Source organism: Pseudoliparis swirei, chromosome 24 (genome assembly GCF_029220125.1).
Source record: "Pseudoliparis swirei isolate HS2019 ecotype Mariana Trench chromosome 24, NWPU_hadal_v1, whole genome shotgun sequence".
NCBI lineage: Eukaryota > Metazoa > Chordata > Actinopteri > Perciformes > Liparidae > Pseudoliparis > Pseudoliparis swirei.
In genome coordinates, this window is record NC_079411.1 from 25,011,522 (window position 1) to 25,032,922 (window position 21,401).

The following is a 21,401-nucleotide window of genomic DNA, read 5'->3' on the forward strand; positions in this document are numbered from 1 at the left end:
AATTTCAACTTTTTTACAGCAAACAGGAAAACTTTTTGAACTGTGATTAAACTCTCATTTCTAAACCTAAAAAACATTTAAGGACATGTAAACGTTCACAAAAGCCTTGAGCATCTCCTAATGTAGACGTCTTTAGGATCAGAGTTATGGTTCTCTGTCAAATCCAAAGGTTCTGACAGGTTGCTTTCATCAGATTCAGAGCTGTCTGCCTCTCAGTAGCACAGGTGTTTCACGTTAGGCTAATCAGAGGCGAATCTCACACACACTCTTGTTTATCATACATTTGCAAGCCACACACACACACACAGACCAACGGTTTGTGCTTGTGTGGCCCCGTGCGCGTGCGCGTGTCTTTAACCCTCCTGTCGCCTTAGGGTCATTTTGACCCGATTAAATATTTAACCCTCCTGTTGACCGATTCAATGTTTCACCCTCTTGTTACCTTTATATTTACTAACATATTTTACCCTTGGTTCAATTTTGGAGCAATTAAAACCTCCAGAAAATTATTAGAATTAATATTGTTTTCCAAGTGTAAGTGTGAGGCACTTTATGTTTGTTTGTTGACTACTGAAAGAACACCGACATTAAACATTGAATGGGGTCAAATTAATCCTAAAGCGGGGGGAGGGTGTTAAATGGAGAGATATCAGAGGAGAACCAGCTTCAGAGTTTCTCAGGTCAAATTTAATCTACAAAAATAACAAACATATCGGCGCATTCGGCTCAATCATTCCTCTCTATTGATTCTACTATTTTGGTGATTTGATCATGTTTTTTCAGTGTTTAGATCTTGTCTATCCTTCACCCTGGTTTCTCCCTCTCTTTTTTTATTTATCTTTCTCCTTCTGACTCAATTTCTTTCTCTCTGGTTCTCATGTCTGACTTTCCCCCCTCTCTCTCATTTCTTGGATTGTGATTCATATCTATGAATATTTAGAAGATAACGTTTTGCTTATCTTTTCCAGTTATACATTTCCACCCAATATGTTTGTGCTTCAACATTTTCAGCTGGAAGTTTCCCTTTTTGATATGTTCAGATGTTTAAGCTATTTTCAGCCTATTTCAGCTGTTGGCAGCTATTTTCAGCTATGTTCAGCTTTAAAAAAAAAAAAATTCAGCAATTTCAGACATTTTTAGCTATTTCCAGACATTTTCAGTTATTCATTTCATATTTCAGCTATTTTCAGACATGTTCAGCTATTTTCAAACATTTTCAGCAATTTATTTTTTATTTTTCAGCTTCAAGCTTTCAGATGTTAGCATTCCAACGCATTTTCAGCAGGAAATGCATTTTCTAGTTGTGTTTAATAGTTGATATTCTGTTGCATTACATCACAAGACCAAATATATAACCCACTGATTCTATTAAACACAGTATTGAAGAATGCTGTCATTTTTTAGGTTTCCCTTATGTTATTCTTTTCTTTTAAGATTTTAGCACTCTATTACTGTGATACAAATGGTTATTGATATTTTTTATGCGATATAACCGTGAAAAATGTTTACATTAAGAGATGTTGAGTGATGAATATCATTCATTCACGCACAGGGTAGCCTGTACAGTATATACAGTATATACTGTGTATATACTGTATTTAATCTATTTACAGACATAAATAGTGATAGAAGAAACACGATTGTTTATCAAATCCCATTCGACTTTATTTCATTAAGTATATGTATTCCATTGCACATTTAACATCATAAAAATGACTGATTGCAAAAAAATACAAATAAATGTACATTTCCTGTTTGACAATGACACCGTCTGAATACTTTACATTTAAGAATGTATAACATTATGCTAAAGTTCACCTTCTCAATGTGATACAGGAGCTAAAGCAGCAGTTAATCTACCAAACAAAAAAACTAAACATAACTTACATGTACTTCTGTCTATAAAAGACTGCATCTATATATATACACACTGGTGATTTTATATTTACTTTTAAAATAAACAAAGTGGTCTATGTACCAAAACAGAGTGAGCGTAGTTTGGTACAGTGTGTCTTTATTAGTTCAGTTGTTTAATGTGCTGCAGGTGGAATACCATGATCCAGTGATGAAATGTTGCATTCCATTAATACTATGTGGAGTTCACACCATGCAACATTATATACTGACAATTATACTTTTAGTAATATATCAAACCAACATAAAAATATTGTACAAGACAAAATGCTTCATATTTTATCTACTCACTCACGTAATGCTGCATGAAATGTATATATTCAAAATTTGACGTGAAGCTACTTAACCTGGATACAACTTCTTCCTTGGCACACTACAGATTGCAGTATAGTTACATGGGGGTAAATTAGAAAAATATGCATCTATAATGTGGGTTATTAATCTCTGTAGGAGAGGTCATTTATGCAAAAAAAAGCAGCGTTTCATACAGCACATTTTTGACTAAATATCAAAAGTCTTTAAAACCACCTGACCTCATTCACATTTTCATCAAAACCATCACCACACAATTCCATTGTCTCTCACTTTGCCTCCTGTTATTTAAACATATAATAAATAACACCAATCTGATCAACACAAACAGCACTGCCCCATTTTGGTTAAATATGCTTTTTGTCTTCAATTTATTAACTTAGACTGTATAAAGGAATTATAGGTTATCTGATACGGTGTAGTTATATCTGTATGGTTTGAATTACAGATGTAAAGCAGTCTTGTATTGTTTTTAATAATGGGTTATGAGTTCAAACAAAGCATTTCTTAAATATGTTTTGGCAGTTTCCTTTACAAGAATATACAATAATACACAAGTTTATATATATCCCTTAACATATTCACATTTAGGCTTTTAAAATGAATGATTCTCATATGCCTAGACTAGCAGCCTATAATAAAAACCTTTTTCCTTTGGTGTCACTACTTACTGTAAACTGCTAAAAGGGACGAATGAAAACTAGCTTTCAAATGAAGAATTTCACATGTAGTATTTCAACCACGTATAATGTATGTAAATGCAAAAGAAAACTTCCGTTACAGCTTCAAGAGTTTCAGACAAAACCTGTGGAACATCCCACTTCATGGCTCCGATGCAAAGCACCTGAAATATGTCTCGCTGGTAACTGAAAGTAAGTGAGATACGCACATTGTTTTAAAATCACACAATTACCCAGCCCGTAAAAGTAAAACTGTTGTTTTGTTGAGATAATCTGCTTGAATGATTGGAAGTCACATTCATCTTGTATTTCATAAGCTCTGGCTCTACTTGAGGAGTCTGAAACAGCTGTGATGTGTCTGAGAACACAGTTTAATATGAAAAAAGCCGTTTCCTGCACAAGCTAAGGAGTGACAACACAGATGTGAGTGTAACTAGTGCACACTAACAACTGGTGCACATGTACAATTTGTAGTAAAAAAAAGAAAAGCGTCAACAATTTAATTTTAACCTGAAACAAAAACAAAAGTCTGCACAGTGTGCAGTGATCATATGGTCTAATTGATGTTTGGTGAACCTCTATAATATATTATTCTGGGCGTATTGTCCCATCGCCTAGGTGAATTCCCGGATCAGTTTCCGCTCTCTCGCTAAAAACACACGCTGTATTGTTTGATTTTGAAAATGTGCAGACTCAGCATCCATTGCTTTCCAGCTCTAAACGCTCCTTTTCTGCAGTTTTGTGACGTGTACGCCTGTCAAAAATATTAAAAGAAAATATTAGACTTGCTCACTCCAAGTTAAAGCTGGTCAAGTTACTCCTTTCAAATAACTTCATGCCACTCTTGCCCTTTCCACAGGTCGGTAGTCACCTATCACTACACACTAGACAAAGAGTACAACCTGCTTAAACCCTTTCCTCTCTCCCCTGACTGAGCTGAGAATAAAGTGAACTGGCTAAACCTCAACTTAAGTTTGTCTTCAAACTGATGATAAAAAAAACCAACCCGGCAGTATGGAGGGTCGAGAGAATCAGGTCACAGTCAGGGAGCGATTCAAGCTGGATAATATCAATTTATCTGATAATTTTACTCCAAAATCCAGATAGATGACAATGACCCCTACGGTGCTAACACAACCACTCAAACACACTGTGCCTCAGCACGGGGACGAGGACATTCGCTCGTACTCTGGACACTTGAGGAGAGCCGGGTAGTTGCAGGAGTTCATCTGGAGGGAGGCCTCGGAGGAGATGGCGGATGCACTGCGACCCCGTCCGGCCCAGGCGTCCGGGTGGAGGTACTGGCCGGAGTAATTGGAGCAGTTGCTGAGGCGCGGCTGGTAGAAGCCCTGATGGGGCCGGTACCGCTCCTCTGCCGTGTAGCGCTTCATGAACAGGTACACCGACATGACACCGGCAGCCTGAGGGGGGGCAAATAGACACATTTGTGATAAAAAATAAACCAATTATTCTCGAAAAGAAACACAAAAGAAACACATTTCAGCATTTACGACCATTAAAATGAATCATTGAATCAAATGACTTGCTTAACCCTTGTGTTGCCTTCGGGTCATTTTGACCCGATTCAATATTTAACCCTCGTGTCGCCTTCGGGTCAATTTGACCCGATTCAATGTTTAATGTCGATGTTCTTTCGGGAGTCAACAAACAAACATAAAGTACCTCACACTTAAACTTGGAAAACAATATTAATTCTAATAATTTTCTGGAGATTTTAATAGCTGGGGTCATATTGACCTCAAGGGTAAAATATGTTAGTAAATATAAAGGTAACAGGAGGGTTAAACATTGAATCGGGTCATATTGACCCGAAGGCAACACAAGGGTTAAAAGAATTGTAGATTAGAGAATTATGCACTTATTTTGATGAAAATACAATATTTCCCCTTATACCATCAACCAAAATGAACCCTCTGAAGTGAACACTTGAAACACGGCTTACATGTTAGTAATTCCTGTATCTGTGAGGATTTTTTTGGAGCTTTCTTATTTTTCTTCCTGTTCTTTAAATGAGATTCATTTCATAGAAAAATAATAACTCACACTCAACATTTTCTGTCAGTGTGACAGCAGAACAGTGTGACTAATCAACAGCATCAAATGCAACCTTCACTGTATGGTTGAAAGGCTGAATCAATTATCCACAAAAGAAACATGCTTTGCAAAAGCAAAAGCAAATACATTAACTTCAATATGAAAACATGAACTTTCACAAGCAACGTCACAACATACGAATACTATATTAAAGGCACGTTGACAGACAAGGATTAAGAACATCTTTCTAGCCTGGGACCCTTCTTAGAGAAAATCTGTCTCAATACATACGTCTAGGCATCAAGCAGAAAGAGGCTCGTGGCCTCTTAAAGATATTTCAAGGGCTATACGAGGTTATATTATATCCACACTTTGTTTAGAGAAGTTACCTCAGTGAGCAGGAAGGAGATGGCAGAAAAGGCAAATGACCAGCCGTACATGTAGCTGAAGTAGGCCTCATTAGTTTTGGTTCTGTTCAACATTTCGTCATTAATGTTGGAGATGTACAACACCAGACCGACCACCAGAGAGAGACCTGGAGGAGGCAGAGATTAGATAAGATTAGATATTCCTTTATTAGCCCCATAGCGGGGAAATTGCAGGATCACAGCAGCGGGTGCACATTAGAGCATTAATAAAAGATAAAAAATAAAACATAAAACACAATAACAATACTAAATACTAAAATACTAAATATACAGAGGAAACTAAATATATACACAAGGCAATGACCAAAGTGAATTTCCAGCAGGTTAAAGTAAGAGACATATAACAGACACATAAGAGACTATGTTTATTTAAAATCCTTTGCGCTCCATTAATTTAAGCACAAGCTCACCTTCTCACATGGAAATGTCTGTGGATGTATTGACTTGGAGAGGTGGTGAGTGAAAGCCAAACCTAGTACCTGACAGGATGAAGAAAATCCCAGAAACAAAGGCCAGGATGGTGCGATGGGGTCGGATGTGTCCGATGTTACTGAGCACAAAGCCAATGAACATGAAGAAGAGGCTGACCAGAGGGAAGGGTGTGGCCGAACGGATCATCTCTGGAAGAAGACAAGAAAAGATGATCAGTTGGTTTGGGAGAATTCATTGAATTTGATTTGAGATTTACCAAATTATATAACTGTCGTTTGTCCTGACGCAAATGCTTCATTCTTCTATTCCTGTACGAATTTGTGAACCATTTAATGAAAGTTGTTTTTGCTTCCGAGGCGAGTCTCACATGTCGAGGCAACATCCCATGAAGTGTAGGATTCCTCAAGAAGAAGCTGGACCTCCCTGCTGTGAGCAAATGGGACCGGACCTCCCAGAAGAAAAGATTCCACCCAGACCCCCATTTGTCCTCCGTTACACTGAATGTTACCCTTCTAGCCAGGTTTATGTATATTGCACTTATCACAGGCAAAGGGTCACAAAGTGCAGTTCAGTAATTGGCAAACCATTTCAACATCTAAAAGAGCAAAGTAAAATACACAGTAAAAGATGGTGCAGTAAAAAAACACAATAAAACAAATAAGAAAAATAATCAGACAAAAAAGATAAAAAGCAGGCCTTAGAATATGTAATTCAACCAAAACAGGTATTTTTTTTAGATGAAGTTTAAATGATACTATTGAATCTTAAAATCTTCGGGCTGCAGGCCATAACCGTAATCAAATAGTTTACTCATTTAGTTTGGTGAAGTTCTTGCCTATTAGTTATTACAACCTTACTTTGATAACCAACACCACAACAACTCTTTGAGTGAGTCTGAAACATCGAATTCAGGAAAAGCTTCAGTTCTGATTGAAGAGTTACAAATAATGCTTATTGCATGTAAACTTCATTTTACCAGTTCGCCTGGAAGAATAGTCTCCCTTTACAAAAATATACTTTTAATGAATTGATGCAGAACAAAAAAGAACAAAAAAGAAGAATCTGGGGGGGGGGGGCACTTCAAATGCCCAGCTTAGTATGTGACCCCACCAATGTTGAGACCAAAGGGGCCAGGAATGGCACAAACAACAACAACAACAACGCTAATCAGTCAGTACCATCGGCCTGGAATGGACTGCAGACAGTTGTGTGCTAACTCAGTGACACATGTGTGAACAGACTCTTCTTTCCCCTGCCTGCGCTGAGGTCCACTGGGACTTTACAAGCATTTAGCCACCTCTCTTTCTCTTTGAAATAGACAGCCCATCACACCTGTTACAACTGGGTGTCAAAGCCCAGTTTCTTTTACAAATTCTGGGATTGCTTCTTTTTTCTTCTTCACCGACTGGTGCAGTCACTACAAAGACAGGATTAAGAACCCCATGGGCGTTCTTAGGAGATGTTATTAGTGTAAGCAAATCATTTTGTGGAATTGTTATATTGAACACGTATCTGCAGTACACCTTTGAGCCACACGGGGGAGACTGAACGTTCATCTTGTTCTGATCATTGTAGTCTACTAATAACATGAATGTTATCTGAAAGGCTGGCTTACATTCTGATAGCAAACCTGTGAACTGCACTGCAATGCATTTATTTGGACTCCTTTATAAAGTATTGAATATGTATTTGTGTTTTCAATCAATAATGCCTGAAAATAATTTGTGATTTATCAAACTAAAATGGCTAGTTTACCTTTTCAAGATAATATATATAATATATGTGGAAATGACAATATAACTAGTCAGGAAACTTAAATTACACACACATGTGCTCCTCTGATGATAGCAGTGAGCTTCACTTGCCCCATCGGGGCTGCAATCAAGCAGCGGCGGGAACAACATTTTAAATGCAACCCTTCTTGCTCCAACCACCGTGTCCCTCTGTGCCACTCCGTTCAGGCCCTGAGGGTATAGTTGTAAAAGTTTGGCTATGAACTAGTTGTGTAGCATTGACCACATAACAGTGGCGTGTGAGCAGGAACTTACTCAGGACACTGACAGTGGACTCAGAGGTCAGCTGGAGGTTGGTGGGCATCATATACTCGATGGTAAAACACCGGCCTTTCTCCTCCCCTGGAACGAAGGACCGGAACACACATATTCATCCTGAGCACTCAACACAACTGATTCAACTTAATATGTCCACAGAAAAGTCAAACACAGTATGTATAGTAGCATAATAAGTATTATGACTGAACATCATACCAGTATTAGTAAGATTTACATTTTGTGGGATGTCTGTGTTATAAGTCCAGCTTGTTGCTGCTGTAAAACTGTTTAATGCCAATACAACTTTTTTTTTTTTTTAAAGAGCAATTTGACAAGCTGTCATACTAAAACACAATGCAGTGTCTATTTTCTCGAGGAACACACATCATTAGATTTTAGCACCTTTCACTTTATCGCTTCAGCAAATATAATACAAAGTCTAGCACCAAAAACAGAGACACACAGAAGCTCACTCTTGCAGATGATGTCTCTTTCACCACTTTGTTAGCACCGCACACGATGAGGTGTTGGATTAAGTGAGATTGTGTGGTTCAGAATGTAATTAGCTTTCATAATGCACGTTACGCGTTGATCATGTTTATGAGAATAATGCATGATGATGGTTTGGGTGAGGACAAGTATATACACCACATTAATCTCACTCAAACTATTAAGCATGGTGGTGTTGCATTGATTAAAGTGCACACTAATAATGATATGGGTAAATACATGAATTAGTTTGGGCTGCGATAGTTATTGATAGGGAAGATAAAGAGTAACACATGTAACTCTTGCCAGTTAGTCGATACTATCTCAGAATTATGAGATAGTAACTCGAAATTATGAGATAGTATCTCATAATTATGAGATAGCATCTTATTATTATGACTTACTAAGTCATTATTATGAGAAAGTATCTCATAACTAGAACATTTTGCAACTAGAATGGGCACTCGGTAGAGCGCATACCTTCGCATATCACAAGATTGGGCATTGAATTATGAACATTTTGGCATTAGTTGCATGCCAATTGGATAAAAATTGACCGTGCTATGGTAAAAAGAAGATGTTGACCTTTTCATGACCTTGACCTTGACCTTTGACCCAATTGATCCCAAAATCTAATCAAATGGTCCCCGGATAATAACCAATCATCCCACCAAATTTCATGCGATTCGGTTTAATACTTGTTGTGTTATGCGAGTAACACGCATACAAATAAATAAATACACGGCGATCAAAACATAACCTTCCGCATTTTCAATGCGAAAGTAATAAATGTAGATGGTGTGGCTACTACCGAGAGGTGATTATATACATTTATAACATTACTGGGAGTGAAATGTGTTAATGAGGTCAGTTTGCTCCTGCCTGCCTGCGTAGGGGAGAGACACAGAGAGAGTGCAGGGTGTGAAGGGGTCCTTCCTTCCTCACTTCCTTCCTTGACTCCTTGCCTGGCTTCCTTCCTTTCTTGCCTCCTTTCCTTGCCTTGTTGCCTGGCTTCCTTCCTTCTTACCTTTCTCCCTCCCTTCCTTCCTCTGTGTGTATCAGTGAGCAGAGACACACCCACATTTCTCTATCACTCCTCCGCACCGATGACCCCAGTACGTTTTAGAAATGAGAATCTGTGTGTGTGTGTGTGTGTGTTTGTCTTTGGTTCTGTCAAACTGCACTAACGAGAACACCTGTGAGTTGGAAACATCAAAGATTGCCATAGTGATAACTTTAAGGGCAAGACAGTTGGCCGGCTTAACATGGAGTTAAAGCTAGGTATGACCTATGATCATACGAGTGACATCACAGTGTCACAGTATATATGTGGCAGCGGGGGGTGTTTAAGCTCGGCTGCAGAGTGGGTGGAGCGGGGGTGTGGTTCAGGGAACGGTGTCTGATTGTCATCAGCTGGTCTGAGGACAATCAGACCAGCTGATGACAATCTGTGGTTGTGTATCTGCGAGGCTTTGTCTCCATAAAGGAGCGGGACAGGAGGAAGATGGGGGGTGCGGAGCAGAGACACGGTCTGCGGAGCAGAGACACGGTCTGCTGTCTGGAAACAATAAAATATATTACGCCTAACCATCCGACTACTCATTCCATGGTGCTTGAAGGGGGGAACCTACTAGTGACAGTGTGACACGTGTCTCGCCGTCACTAGTAGGTTCCCTGCACCATGAATGAGTAGTGATGGCGTAATATTTATTGTTTCCAGACAGCAGACCGTGTCTCTGCTGCGCACCCCCCATCTTCCTCCTGTCCCGCTCCTTTATGGAGACAACGCGTCGCAGATACACAACCACAGATTGTGTCATCTGATTGTCTCCTCAGACCAGCTGATGACAACAGACACCCGCTCCTGAACCAGCCCTCCTCCCTCCACTCTGCAGCCGAGCTACAACACCACATTCTTTAAGGACTCAATATCTGAGTCCAACAGGCTACCGACTTGATTCAAGACGGGGTTAGGCGTTCCTGCGCTGGTGAAGCATCCATGAGCGGCTCGATGATTCCGGGAGCAACATTTTCCGGGGGAGAGTTGTTGAATCTAGCCACCTGAATTCTTAATTATAAAGAATTCAACAGATGTCAAACGGTTGAATTTTTCATTTTGAATACAAAATTCAACCGCTTGACATCTGTGTTCTCTGCTATAACATTTTGCAAGAAATGTTGAAGGTGTGGCTACTACAGAGAGGTGTTTATATACATGTATAACATCACCAGGCTGTAAAGATCCTCTATATGAACGAGTGCAGTAGAGATCCTCTATATGAACGAGTGCAGTAGAGATCCTCTATATGAACTAGTGCAGTAAAGATCCTCTATATGAACGAGTGCAGTAGAGATCCTCTATATGAACGAGTGCAGTAGAGATCCTCTATATGAACTAGTGCAGTAGAGATCCTCTATATGAACGAGTGCAGTAGAGATCCTCTATATGAACGAGTGCAGTAGAGATCCTCTATATGAACGAGTGCAGTAGAGATCCTCTATATGAACGAGTGCAGTAGAGATCCTCTATATGAACTAGTGCAGTAGAGATCCTCTATATGAACGAGTGCAGTAGAGATCCTCTATATGAACGAGTGCAGTAGAGATCCTCTATATGAACGAGTGCAGTAGAGATCCTCTATATGAACGAGTGCAGTAGAGATCCTCTATATGAACGAGTGCAGTAGAGATCCTCTATATGAACGAGTGCAGTAGAGATCCTCTATATGAACTAGTGCAGTAGAGATCATCTATATGAAAGAGTGCAGTAGAGATCCTCTATATGAAAGAGTGCAGTAGAGATCCTCTATATGAACGAGTGCAGTAGAGATCATCTATATGAACGATTGCAGTAGAGATCCTCTATATGAACGAGTGCAGTAGAGATCCTCTATATGAACGAGTGCAGTAGAGATCCTCTATATGAACTAGTGCAGTAGAGATCCTCTATATAAACGAGTGCAGTAGAGATCATCTATATGAACGAGTGCAGTAGAGATCCTCTATATGAACGAGTGCAGTAGAGATCCTCTATATGAACTAGTGCAGTAGAGATCCTCTATATGAAAGAGTGCAGTAGAGATCCTCTACGCGGTGGCAGGACAACTGGATTGCAGACATTGTTTGCCTGACTGAATGAGCGAGCCGAAAGCAGGACAGAGCAGGGCAGTTGGGGAACAGGAAATAAGAAAAAAGAATTCAACACTAAATGTGATAATATTGCAGGTTAAATAATCTAATTGAGATATTTTCAAAACAAAAGCTTTCTCCGTTTTCTAGGTCAAGCTTTCTAAAAAAAAAAGGCCCCAAATAGAAATATAATTGAATAAATGTAATAAATGAGAGCAGACAACATCCACAGTACACATGCAACACGAGTAAGACAGCATGTTGATCAAGTTAACTGTTGACGTTACTAGAAGGAGCAACAGCTGATGCCTGGTTTACTCTGGGGCAACACTTGTTAGTGTTTCTACTCCGATCAAGATCTCCAAGAACGCCTTTGTGATGTTGCGAGCTGGGAGGAACAACCTTCTAAAAGGTCAACCAGGGTGGAAGCATGTACTGTTCGCTTTTCTAACTGTGTGTTTCATGTTGAGTGCTGTGGCGCAGTAGAGGTCAAAAAGAATCCAGTCAATCCAAAGTGCCTTTGGTACCACGGAATAGAAGTCAGCCACTGGGTGAATCACGAGGAGAGAATAAGAACTTGAATACAAATATTTGACACTTTCTGCTCCGAGAATGCGGAAATCGAATTGAATATTGAAATGAAATATGAAAGGCAATGCACCGGTCCTATCGCTGCGCAGAGGTCAAGCCAAAGTTAAAATATTCATCCTCAAGTGTTCAAACAGTCACGCAAGGGCTAGTCTTCTATACTTGCAGCCATTTAGAGGGGAAAGGATGGGAAAGAAAGAAAGGGAACAAACACAGGCGATTGTGGGAAATTAAATTGAAAACTTGAAATGGAGGTTGAGGCCCAGATTCCCTCAAACTTTGCGTGGGACAGAACCGCCATGGTTCATGATTTGTTAATCAGAACTACATGTGCACTTGATTAACTTTTCCGTATTTTCTTTATGAAGGTTGTGCTGCAACATTACCATAAATATTGCATGCAAAGTTTTCTTGCAGAATGACGGTCTAATCTTGCAGCAATCATGTCAGCCAGAAGGTAGTTTGTGCCAGATGTTCCTTTGCACATAATTCTCTTGCACATATCAGTTATGCACTGATATGTGCAAACCACCTCGCACAGGGCCGTGTGTGAATCTGAACCATTGTACTCTGTACTCCAGGTTGATTATGGTGCTTACTTCATGGATTCAGACTTCGTACTAACTCACCAGCCAAGAAGCAAACCCTCCAGAGGCCAGAGTGGAGGGACATGCGTACCTCGGTGCTCTGGTTGAAGGGAAGGATGATGCCCTCCTCCAGGTAGAGCCAGTAGTCGGTGCTCACGGCGATGCCCAGCAGGCCCAGGGCGCAAACAGCGAATACGCTGCTCAGCAACGTCAGCGCCTTCCTGCCACAGAGGCTCATACCACAGCCTGACCAGCAGGGGGCGCCGCCGGCAGAAATGGGAGCTGGGAGAGGGGAAAGAAAGAAAAACATGTTCACCGAGGTTCAATGCAATAAAAGGGGAGCAAGTTATCATGAAATAGAACATTGTAAAAGTAGGATTGAAAATAAAATTTCGGAGAAATAAAACAACAATACATTTTTATTTTTTGGAGTGCATGGCTGGTACCCTCAAAGAACGGCAACAAGATAAAGATGGACTATACAGGCTTTTTTAAACGCAGTAAACGGTCATCTAATAGTAGAAAAACAGGAACAAACTAAATGATATGATTAATGCATGTGTAATGCATGTGTGATAATAGTTTTGGGTTGGTATGTGGGTTGCTGGTGTGGTATTGTTTGATCTTAATTTGAGTTAAAAAATAAGATATTCCACAGCTGACTATCTAGTCAGAGAGGTGCTGGAAATGAATGGAAAGTAATAATTCGGAATATGATAATAGATATCCTGAACAAAAGGACTTTCTCCCTCTTCGCTGAGAAAGAAATCTGGGAACGATCCCCTTTTCTCCAAATCGCTCATTATAATTTGAATAACCACATTGTGCAGAGCCAACGACTTACTGGGGCATGTCTGGAAAAATTATTCTGTAAAGCTTTTCATTCGACGGTCCTCAGGCAAAAATATGCACTGATAAAAGCGAATAGTAAGACGGCTTTTTCTACACTTTCTGCTATAATCACACGCGCACAACTCCCGTCTCATGTGAATCCACTTCCGCCCTGTCACATCTAGTCATCCAGAAGTAGCAGTGCAGATGGAGCGCAGTCTGTGTCAGCCTATGAATGTGTGCGCTCGTCACACAAAGCGATGGATCTGTTCGGATGCTTACCAATGCCAACATTCGCCGGAAGCTGGAGTGCCGGGGAGCTTGGCATCGGATATGTGTCGAAAGGAATTGATTTTACATCATGAGTTCACTGTGGGCTGCCATATTGAGCACCCACTGGGAGACTGGAAAGATGGAGTGAATGTGTCAAGTTGTCATAAGATTCATGGCTTTTTTTTCTCCTTTCTCTCTCTCTCCAAAGATCGGAAACTGTCCACACGTCGGTCAGCTCGCAGCGCAGAACCAGCGTCTGGATAGACAGAGCAGTCCGATGTAGAAGGAATGAGGAGTGGCAACATGGTTTCTTTCTGTGCCCCACCATATAAATACAACTCTATGGGATGTCATCGAAAACAAGACAGTTGAGTCACTGACTGGCTCAATTGGCTCTATTGTTGCAAGTCCAATACATACCATAAATAGGATTATTATGCTCTTCACATGCACACAGCATGTTATATATATATATATATATTTTCAGTTATTTCTTTTGACCATGTATCCACTTCTTTTCTTCTAATGTTTGTGTTTATCCCTCTTGTCCCTGTCTATTTTCCGAAGTTGAAATTAAAAAGTAGCTCTTAAAACTGGAAAACCTTTCCTTGCCTAACCTGTGGAGGTATTCATTATTTTATCCTGGATATGCAAATGTATATAAGGCGCAATCACACATGTTTTAATATATTATTACTCACCTTATTAAGATAACCTGTAGATAACAGATAAAGGCATATTAGACCGCTTTCATTTTTCGAATCTCAAATTACGATATGAGCGTTTGACAATAGCATCGATTCATAACATGCATGATTTATGACTCCAGTCTATGATTAAAAAAATTAAAAAAAGACAAGTGTAACCTTTTTTTGACTGAGCTATAAATAAGTGTATTTGTCCTTTCTCTTGAGACTGGACTGATGGTGATTGGAAGCAGTTGGGATGCATGTATCAGCAATCAGAGTTCACTTAAGCACAACAGTACCAGCATTAATAAGAGAGCACCGTCATTTAACCTCAGCTATTTCTTTTACCAATCACTGCCCACTCATTTACCATGTGCATGGTTCTATTTTCAGTCATTTAGCATCAAGCTGCATCTCGAGGACGAGCGGTCACCTGGAGGGCTGTTTAGTTACACAGCACATAAAGCACATCAAAGAGCTGATTGCACCTAAACATGAGATTCCTTGAACCGGTTATTAATACGGAAAAGAAAGAGGTGGAGCAATTTAGGCCGCTGGTACATTTCCAAGAACCTACAAAAACAGACAGGGATCTTTAAAAGATATAAACAATACTTTAAATAGCTTAACATAGGAATCTGTTCATCATGTATATTTATGCAACACTACTATTTGAAACTGTTATGCGTTATAAATCCCTCTGTGTTATCCAAGCACCTCAGCAGTGTACTTTTTGATGGATAAACTGTCAAAAGTGAGTTTGTGTCTCCTAAATCAGAAAAACTTTCATCACCACTCTCGAGTCAATCGCCATTAGAACAACAACAGGAGCAGTCTTTACCATCTCGTATCTTGACGCAGATAATCTGTGCTTATGTTTGAGAAATGGTTACAGTTTACGTGTGAAATGGTGGCGTTTAATCTGTGATGAAACACACGTTAAAAAAAGACATGATTGCTTAAAATATCTACACTTGTAACGTAACGTAAGCTAAGGACGGTTATTAATAAAAGTCACTCAACCTTTGGTTTAACACAGTAAACTTCTTGCTCTTATACTATGTCCATTGCGTCTCATTTAGATGCCTCACAGTGATGTGTGCGCCGGTATGAAGACGCTGAGGGGCAATGCATTCTGGGAGGGAGACCAGGCTGGCCGATAGCGGTGATGATGAGGGATACAAGTAATTATTACTTTCCACGAAGTTGAACCCAAACAGACATGCATGTACTGCAGTTTCATGATGAGAAGCACTCCCTCACACAACACACTCGTTTTCAATCCTTCATGAATACTAATAATTGTACTCATGCTTTTGCTGTCCAAAGGATTATAAATAGTGACTGATCTCAGATAAGAAGAAAGGCTTTTATTATTATTTGTTACAGTCACCCTCAGATGTGTTTCTCTCGTGCAAAAAATGCAAAAATATATTATTAAAATAATCAAAACTATGAAAATAGCACAACCTTTTTTACTTTTTTAAAAGATTTTTTTAAATCTAAAACGTCAAAAAAACTATTTAACATAATTTGCCAAAAAAGGAATGGTTTACATTTCCAACCACGATGATGTGATGCTGGACAAAGCCACTCGGGGTCTGGAGGTCATGCTGGCGTCAAGTAGGGCAGAGACACACCACTGCTAGAGTCAATAAAGGGCACTTTGTCCCTAAAAGCAGAGCCTTCCTCTTCTATCTACTTCGTTTACATGGACCTAACAGCAACATTAATGTAAACAGCTCACTTCCAAAAACACCACAAGTTCTGAGTACAACAGAAAAAGAGTAACATGGATGTGTCCAGTCCTTTTCAAACCGTTATAGAGTGTAACAGTTTAGCTCCACACCTTCCTTCTTGTATTAGTTGTTTTCATCCTGTCACTATCATGTCATTCCAGATCCTGCTTCCCATCTCGTCAATCCAACTCCCCTCACCTGCCTCTGATCACCTCGTTAGTCCCTCATTACCGTCACCTGGTCCTCACGCCCTTCTCACCTGCAGCCCATCCCCTCATTAGTCCCTCACTATTTAGCTCCCTCACTTCCACTTGTCCTCTGCCAGATTGTCTTGTGTTTTTCCGACCAAGCCCTCGAGCGTTCCAGTTTGATTATTCCGTCTGTTCCGATCTTGACGACGCTTTAAGTAAAGAATCTTTATTTGAATTATCTGTCTCCTGAGTCGTGCATTTGGGTCCACCCTAATCCCGTCGTGACAATAGAGTAGCCGAGCATGATGAAAACACAGACCTCCAGGCCACTTCATATCTGTTATCAGTCAACATGGCAGAGCAACAACATAACTGACAAGTTTGAGATTTTACTGTTTTTGTGCAAAAATAAATGAAGAATATAGAATATATATATCTATGAAATGTAAGCAATGGATTAAAAAAACAATGAACGTCAGCAGGGCTCTCAAGTGTCACGCATTGAGCGTGACAGTCACGCATTTCGGTCTTAAGTCACACATCGTATTTATCACGCTGAAAAAAACCTCTCGGCTTTTCAATGTTTTAATGTGCCGCAGCGCGCAAACATGAGCTGGCCGCGCTGCCCTCACCGTGGAGGAATCAAGCGCTCCCCTGGAGTTCTGCTGCGAGGAGCCACTTATCAGCCAATCAAAAAAGAAGAAATGGGCTACACAATAGCCAATAAGAAAAAAACGTATCTGTTGTATCTGGGTAAGATTGAATCCAGCAACCGATGAAAATAAAGCATCCTGGAATTGCGCGCGACTGATATCCAAAAGTACATTGTGTTGTTTTCTTTCTGGGATTGAACCAAACCAAAACTGGACCAAAGACACTGAACCCTCCCATTTGACCCCCGCAGGCTGTTCCTGTGGTCAGCGAATGGATAGCTCGGCCTGATGGGCAGGCGGCACCTCGCATGGTAGCCCCTGCCGTCAAGTGTATGAATGGGTGAATGATGACAAGTAATGATGAAACCCTCTGAGTGGTCGGAAGACAAGAAAAGCTTAAAAGCGCCGTACAAGTACAGGTCATTCACCATTTACAGTGACTCACCGTCTCCCCTCCAGGTACAAGTGGTTTTACAAGACAGGATGGCCCGAGGCCAGCGAGCTCATCTCAGCAGTCGACACACACGTCTTTGACATGACATCATAACTGTTACTTCTTCATTTTCTGCTGCTAATGTAGCTCGTGTTTCAACCCAAACATCTTAAATATTGCATCTTTAAAAGATAAAAAGATAAATACAACCTTTTTGTTTGACTGTGATAAAAAAAAAAGACAGAATGCAACTACAAAAACAAGTGACACCCTCAGATGAACGTGTCTCTGTCATGTGACAGGGCTGTGAGAGCATGGCCGTAAGCACCTCTGTTGCCTCTGATGTAGACCGGCGACGAACACTGTGGGAGTTAGTTACTGGTTGGTGTTACTGGGGCTGGCTGGAGGAGCCTGAGGACATTGGCTGTCCAATGCAGGAGAGAGGACACGTGTCATCAGCCTGCTGCAATAACGACTGAGCGAAGCTAAAATTTTGGATTCAATTAAATTCAGTTTATTTTATATTGACCAATATCAACAATTTAAAAACATGTACACATACGACATCCCTGTCCCAGGGGCCTCACATCGGATCAGGAAATGGTGACATGATTTCTCCTTTACTCCTTCAGTCTGAACATACTTGTTTTGTCTGGTACCCATGACGACGTGATTTTAACGGAATATCACTGAGGAAATTTTTTTCCCATATGCTCTCACATATCAGTCATTATATTTGAGCTGTGCTGGCTTCCAAGAAAAGAGCCAACAAGCTAGAATGATTTCTCGGTGGTCTAATTTTGGAGATGCATCAGCCCTCCCTTGAAGGCATGCCTACCAAAAAATAGAAAACACAACTCTCTGCTATCCACCAGACACCGTACAACGCATCATCTGGCGAATAGCGTTGAGAGGTGGCGATGATGGTGTGAGCTGTCGAGCAGAGTGGAAATACGTGTCATTCTCAGCTCTTCTCCACGGTGACATCACAAGATTAGAGGCACAAAATGTCCACATGCTGTTAAATGTTGCCACTCATTTGCGTATTGACAGTTGAACCAGCTGAACACCATTGTAGACAGTGTTCTCCTCCCTCACCCGCAAGACACGAGAGCAGACTGCATTAAAACGCAGTTCATCTGTAATGTCAGATGATCTTAATGTGATGGGGCAGCTCTGGATATAGCCCACGCCTTTCATGCTCTTCTTAAGGCACTTCCCTTATGCGCTTTAGCAAATGGTTTCTGCTTTGAGCTGTCATCCCCCTGCCAATTCCTCCATACACTCAGTGCGTTTACATGATGGTGTAATTTGAATCTTGCTTTAGTCGGACTATGCTATCTTTTGGGGGATCTGCTGTTATCCCAATATACAGTACATGGCAGTGAGTAATTCGAATCATTGGCCGAAAGCATGTCATATCCGATACGATAGGTGGCGCTGTTTTCATTACAACTCGTGGTGATACAGCCATTTCCGCTTGACCTCTTCACCACTACCAACAACAACCAACAACAACAACATCAACATTTCGAGAAAGATGGCGAACAGAGAGCAAGGCGAAGCGACATCCCTCTACTATTCTTGCATGATGTTAATAGTGACATCATCGTCTCTTTCGACTTCTGGGTCACGACATGGGAGGGAGGGGGGGAGGAGGGCGGCGGGATCTCAAGCGTGCGCAAAGACGCAAAGTCCAGTTCCTAATCCAATTCACCGTTACATGCCGCGATAGTCGAATTATCAACCGGATCGGATCGAGTTATCCAGGGCTGTTAATCGGATCGTAGTCGGACCGCACATAGTCGAACAAAGGTGTTTACATGAAACGGATCATTCGATTTCAGTCCGACTAAGCCAGTTATTCGAATGCATGTGAACACGGTCACTGTCATGATCGGAAAGTGTACGGAGAGCCCGTCAGTCTGCGTTTTAATATCTTCTGATAATCAGAGATAACCGTAAAGATGGAAGGCTGAACAAAAGACTGTTTCCTAAAGCTTTGTGTCCATAATGGACAATTACTGATTCCACGTAGGCATATTTGTAACAAAGAGGACAGACGGGTCTAATAAAACAATAATGAGTGACACAGTAGTGATCTCTACGTGCGTTTTACATGCTGGAGCGGAGATGGAGGAAAACAGGAGAAAGATCGAGGCAGTAAAAACATCACAGAAGATTAGAAGGAAATACAGACAGGATATTACACGCAGTCATGCAGGCACACAAACACAGAATAAAAGAGGCTTAAATGGGACCGAACGATGTTATATGCACGTGTGTGTTCTGATAGTTCTACCATTCTACCATAAAGCGGCATCATTATTTGTCCCCATCCAGAATAAACTGAAAGCCCTGTCAGGCTGCCAGACGGCCAAGGTCTGCGTGCAGGCACAGTGTCAAATCTAAATGAAAAAGTGGATCACTGTCATCATTTCAGATTGAGTAACTTTCTCATCAGGATGTTCCTTTGAGTCGGAGTGATCATTTGAAACGAGCGAGGCCCTGCAGCCAAGAGAGAGTGGGCTGAGGCTACAGGCGATGCTTTGTTTACTGTGTTGTTGTATTGTTCAGCATCCTTCACATACACCCTAAGAATAGTAAGTGAGGTTACTACATGGTTACGAAAATGAAAAACCCACTGCTTCATCCTCTTTTTAATGATTACATATTCTCCTCACATCTTTATTACTAGCCCAAAGAGAAACTGGTATTTAGAGATGCAACAAAACCTAACAATGCGTTTCTTATGTCAACTTATATCGCCATTAAGTAATATCAAACAAGTGGTTTGTCTTAGCTGGCTAATTACCCATGCATAACAATAACTAGCCATAGTGCAACATATGCAGATAGTGTGTACTAATGCAAGTCACATTGAATACACGTGAAGACTTGGTTCAGCAGTTTAGCTTTTAACAACAGAGATAAGATAATGCATAAAGATGAAGGCAAGTACAATATCTAACCAGCAAGGTTTACATGCGGGACAACAGACTTCCTATTTAATTACATTTAGCCTTTTGAGGTTTTATAAAGAAATAAAAAAGAAGTAAACTATGGGGTTTTACAAGAAAAGTAAGCCAATTAGTACAAATGCAACTTTTGAAAGATTTAATTGACTACATGACATGTGACACCATTTCTCCATCCTACCCGATACTACAATATAATGTCCAGCTATCACGGACAACCTATTAGCCAATATCAATGTATGTCTCACTGCAACGAGGCAACAATAGCTCCCATCCAGTGAGGGTGAGAGCTGCCCAGGGACGTGCGGTCAGGGGAGCCTCACCAGTGAGTTAATAGACGCACTTCTAAACAAGAGTGCAAAGGAAATGTCTATTTTGTTTTAAACTATTCAAGTATGCAAACAAGCCTTAGTAAACAACAAACACAGGCTTCCGTGGTTCCTGAGAAACTACAACAATGTCGTCTCGGAGGGAAGAAGCGCTCTTTAGAAATAAACCCCACGGGGAACTCTACATTACCTTCACGAAGAAGACTCGTCGAGGAAATCACGGTTCTCCTCTTCGTCCGCGGATGCTTCTCCTCGTGCGTCTCCCCGTTCGGTCCGTCAGTGTGGTCTCGGGTTTGGCGCGCGCGCGTGTGAGTGTGTGGCGGACGGGTCCCGTGGCTGCGGAGCTCGCACACCACTACTACCCGAGGTAATGCGAACAGCGAAGCACGTGGCTCCCTACTCTCTCCGGGGGGGGGGGTGCTGTGCGCGTGCTGTGCGCGTGCTGTGGTAATAGCACTTTGAAAGAGGCCGTGGTTCAAACCAAGTGCAACCCTTCTTCTTTTTTTGGTAAATTATGTTCATTCTCATAAGCAGAGTACACAGTTATACATTGCACATGTCATTTTTCACCCCCCCCCCAACATGCCCCCAACACAGAACAAGTCGCACTGCTTCAATTG

The 21,401-nt window shown here is 40.9% G+C and overlaps 1 protein-coding gene across 1 annotated transcript; it reads right to left on the reverse strand.

The window, feature by feature from the left end:
- Window positions 1-1,639: 1,639 nt before the first annotated feature.
- LOC130189651 (voltage-dependent calcium channel gamma-5 subunit) lies at window positions 1,640-21,027 on the reverse strand. Its single transcript, XM_056408563.1, has 6 exons — window positions 20,972-21,027; window positions 12,708-12,947; window positions 7,870-7,956; window positions 5,869-6,009; window positions 5,351-5,496; window positions 1,640-4,327 (listed from the first exon to the last, which is right to left on the reverse strand). Exons 2-6 carry the CDS (start codon window positions 12,901-12,903, stop codon window positions 4,064-4,066), a joined length of 834 nt encoding a protein of 277 aa, XP_056264538.1. The 5' UTR covers window positions 12,904-12,947; window positions 20,972-21,027; the 3' UTR covers window positions 1,640-4,063.
- Window positions 21,028-21,401: the final 374 nt, after the last annotated feature.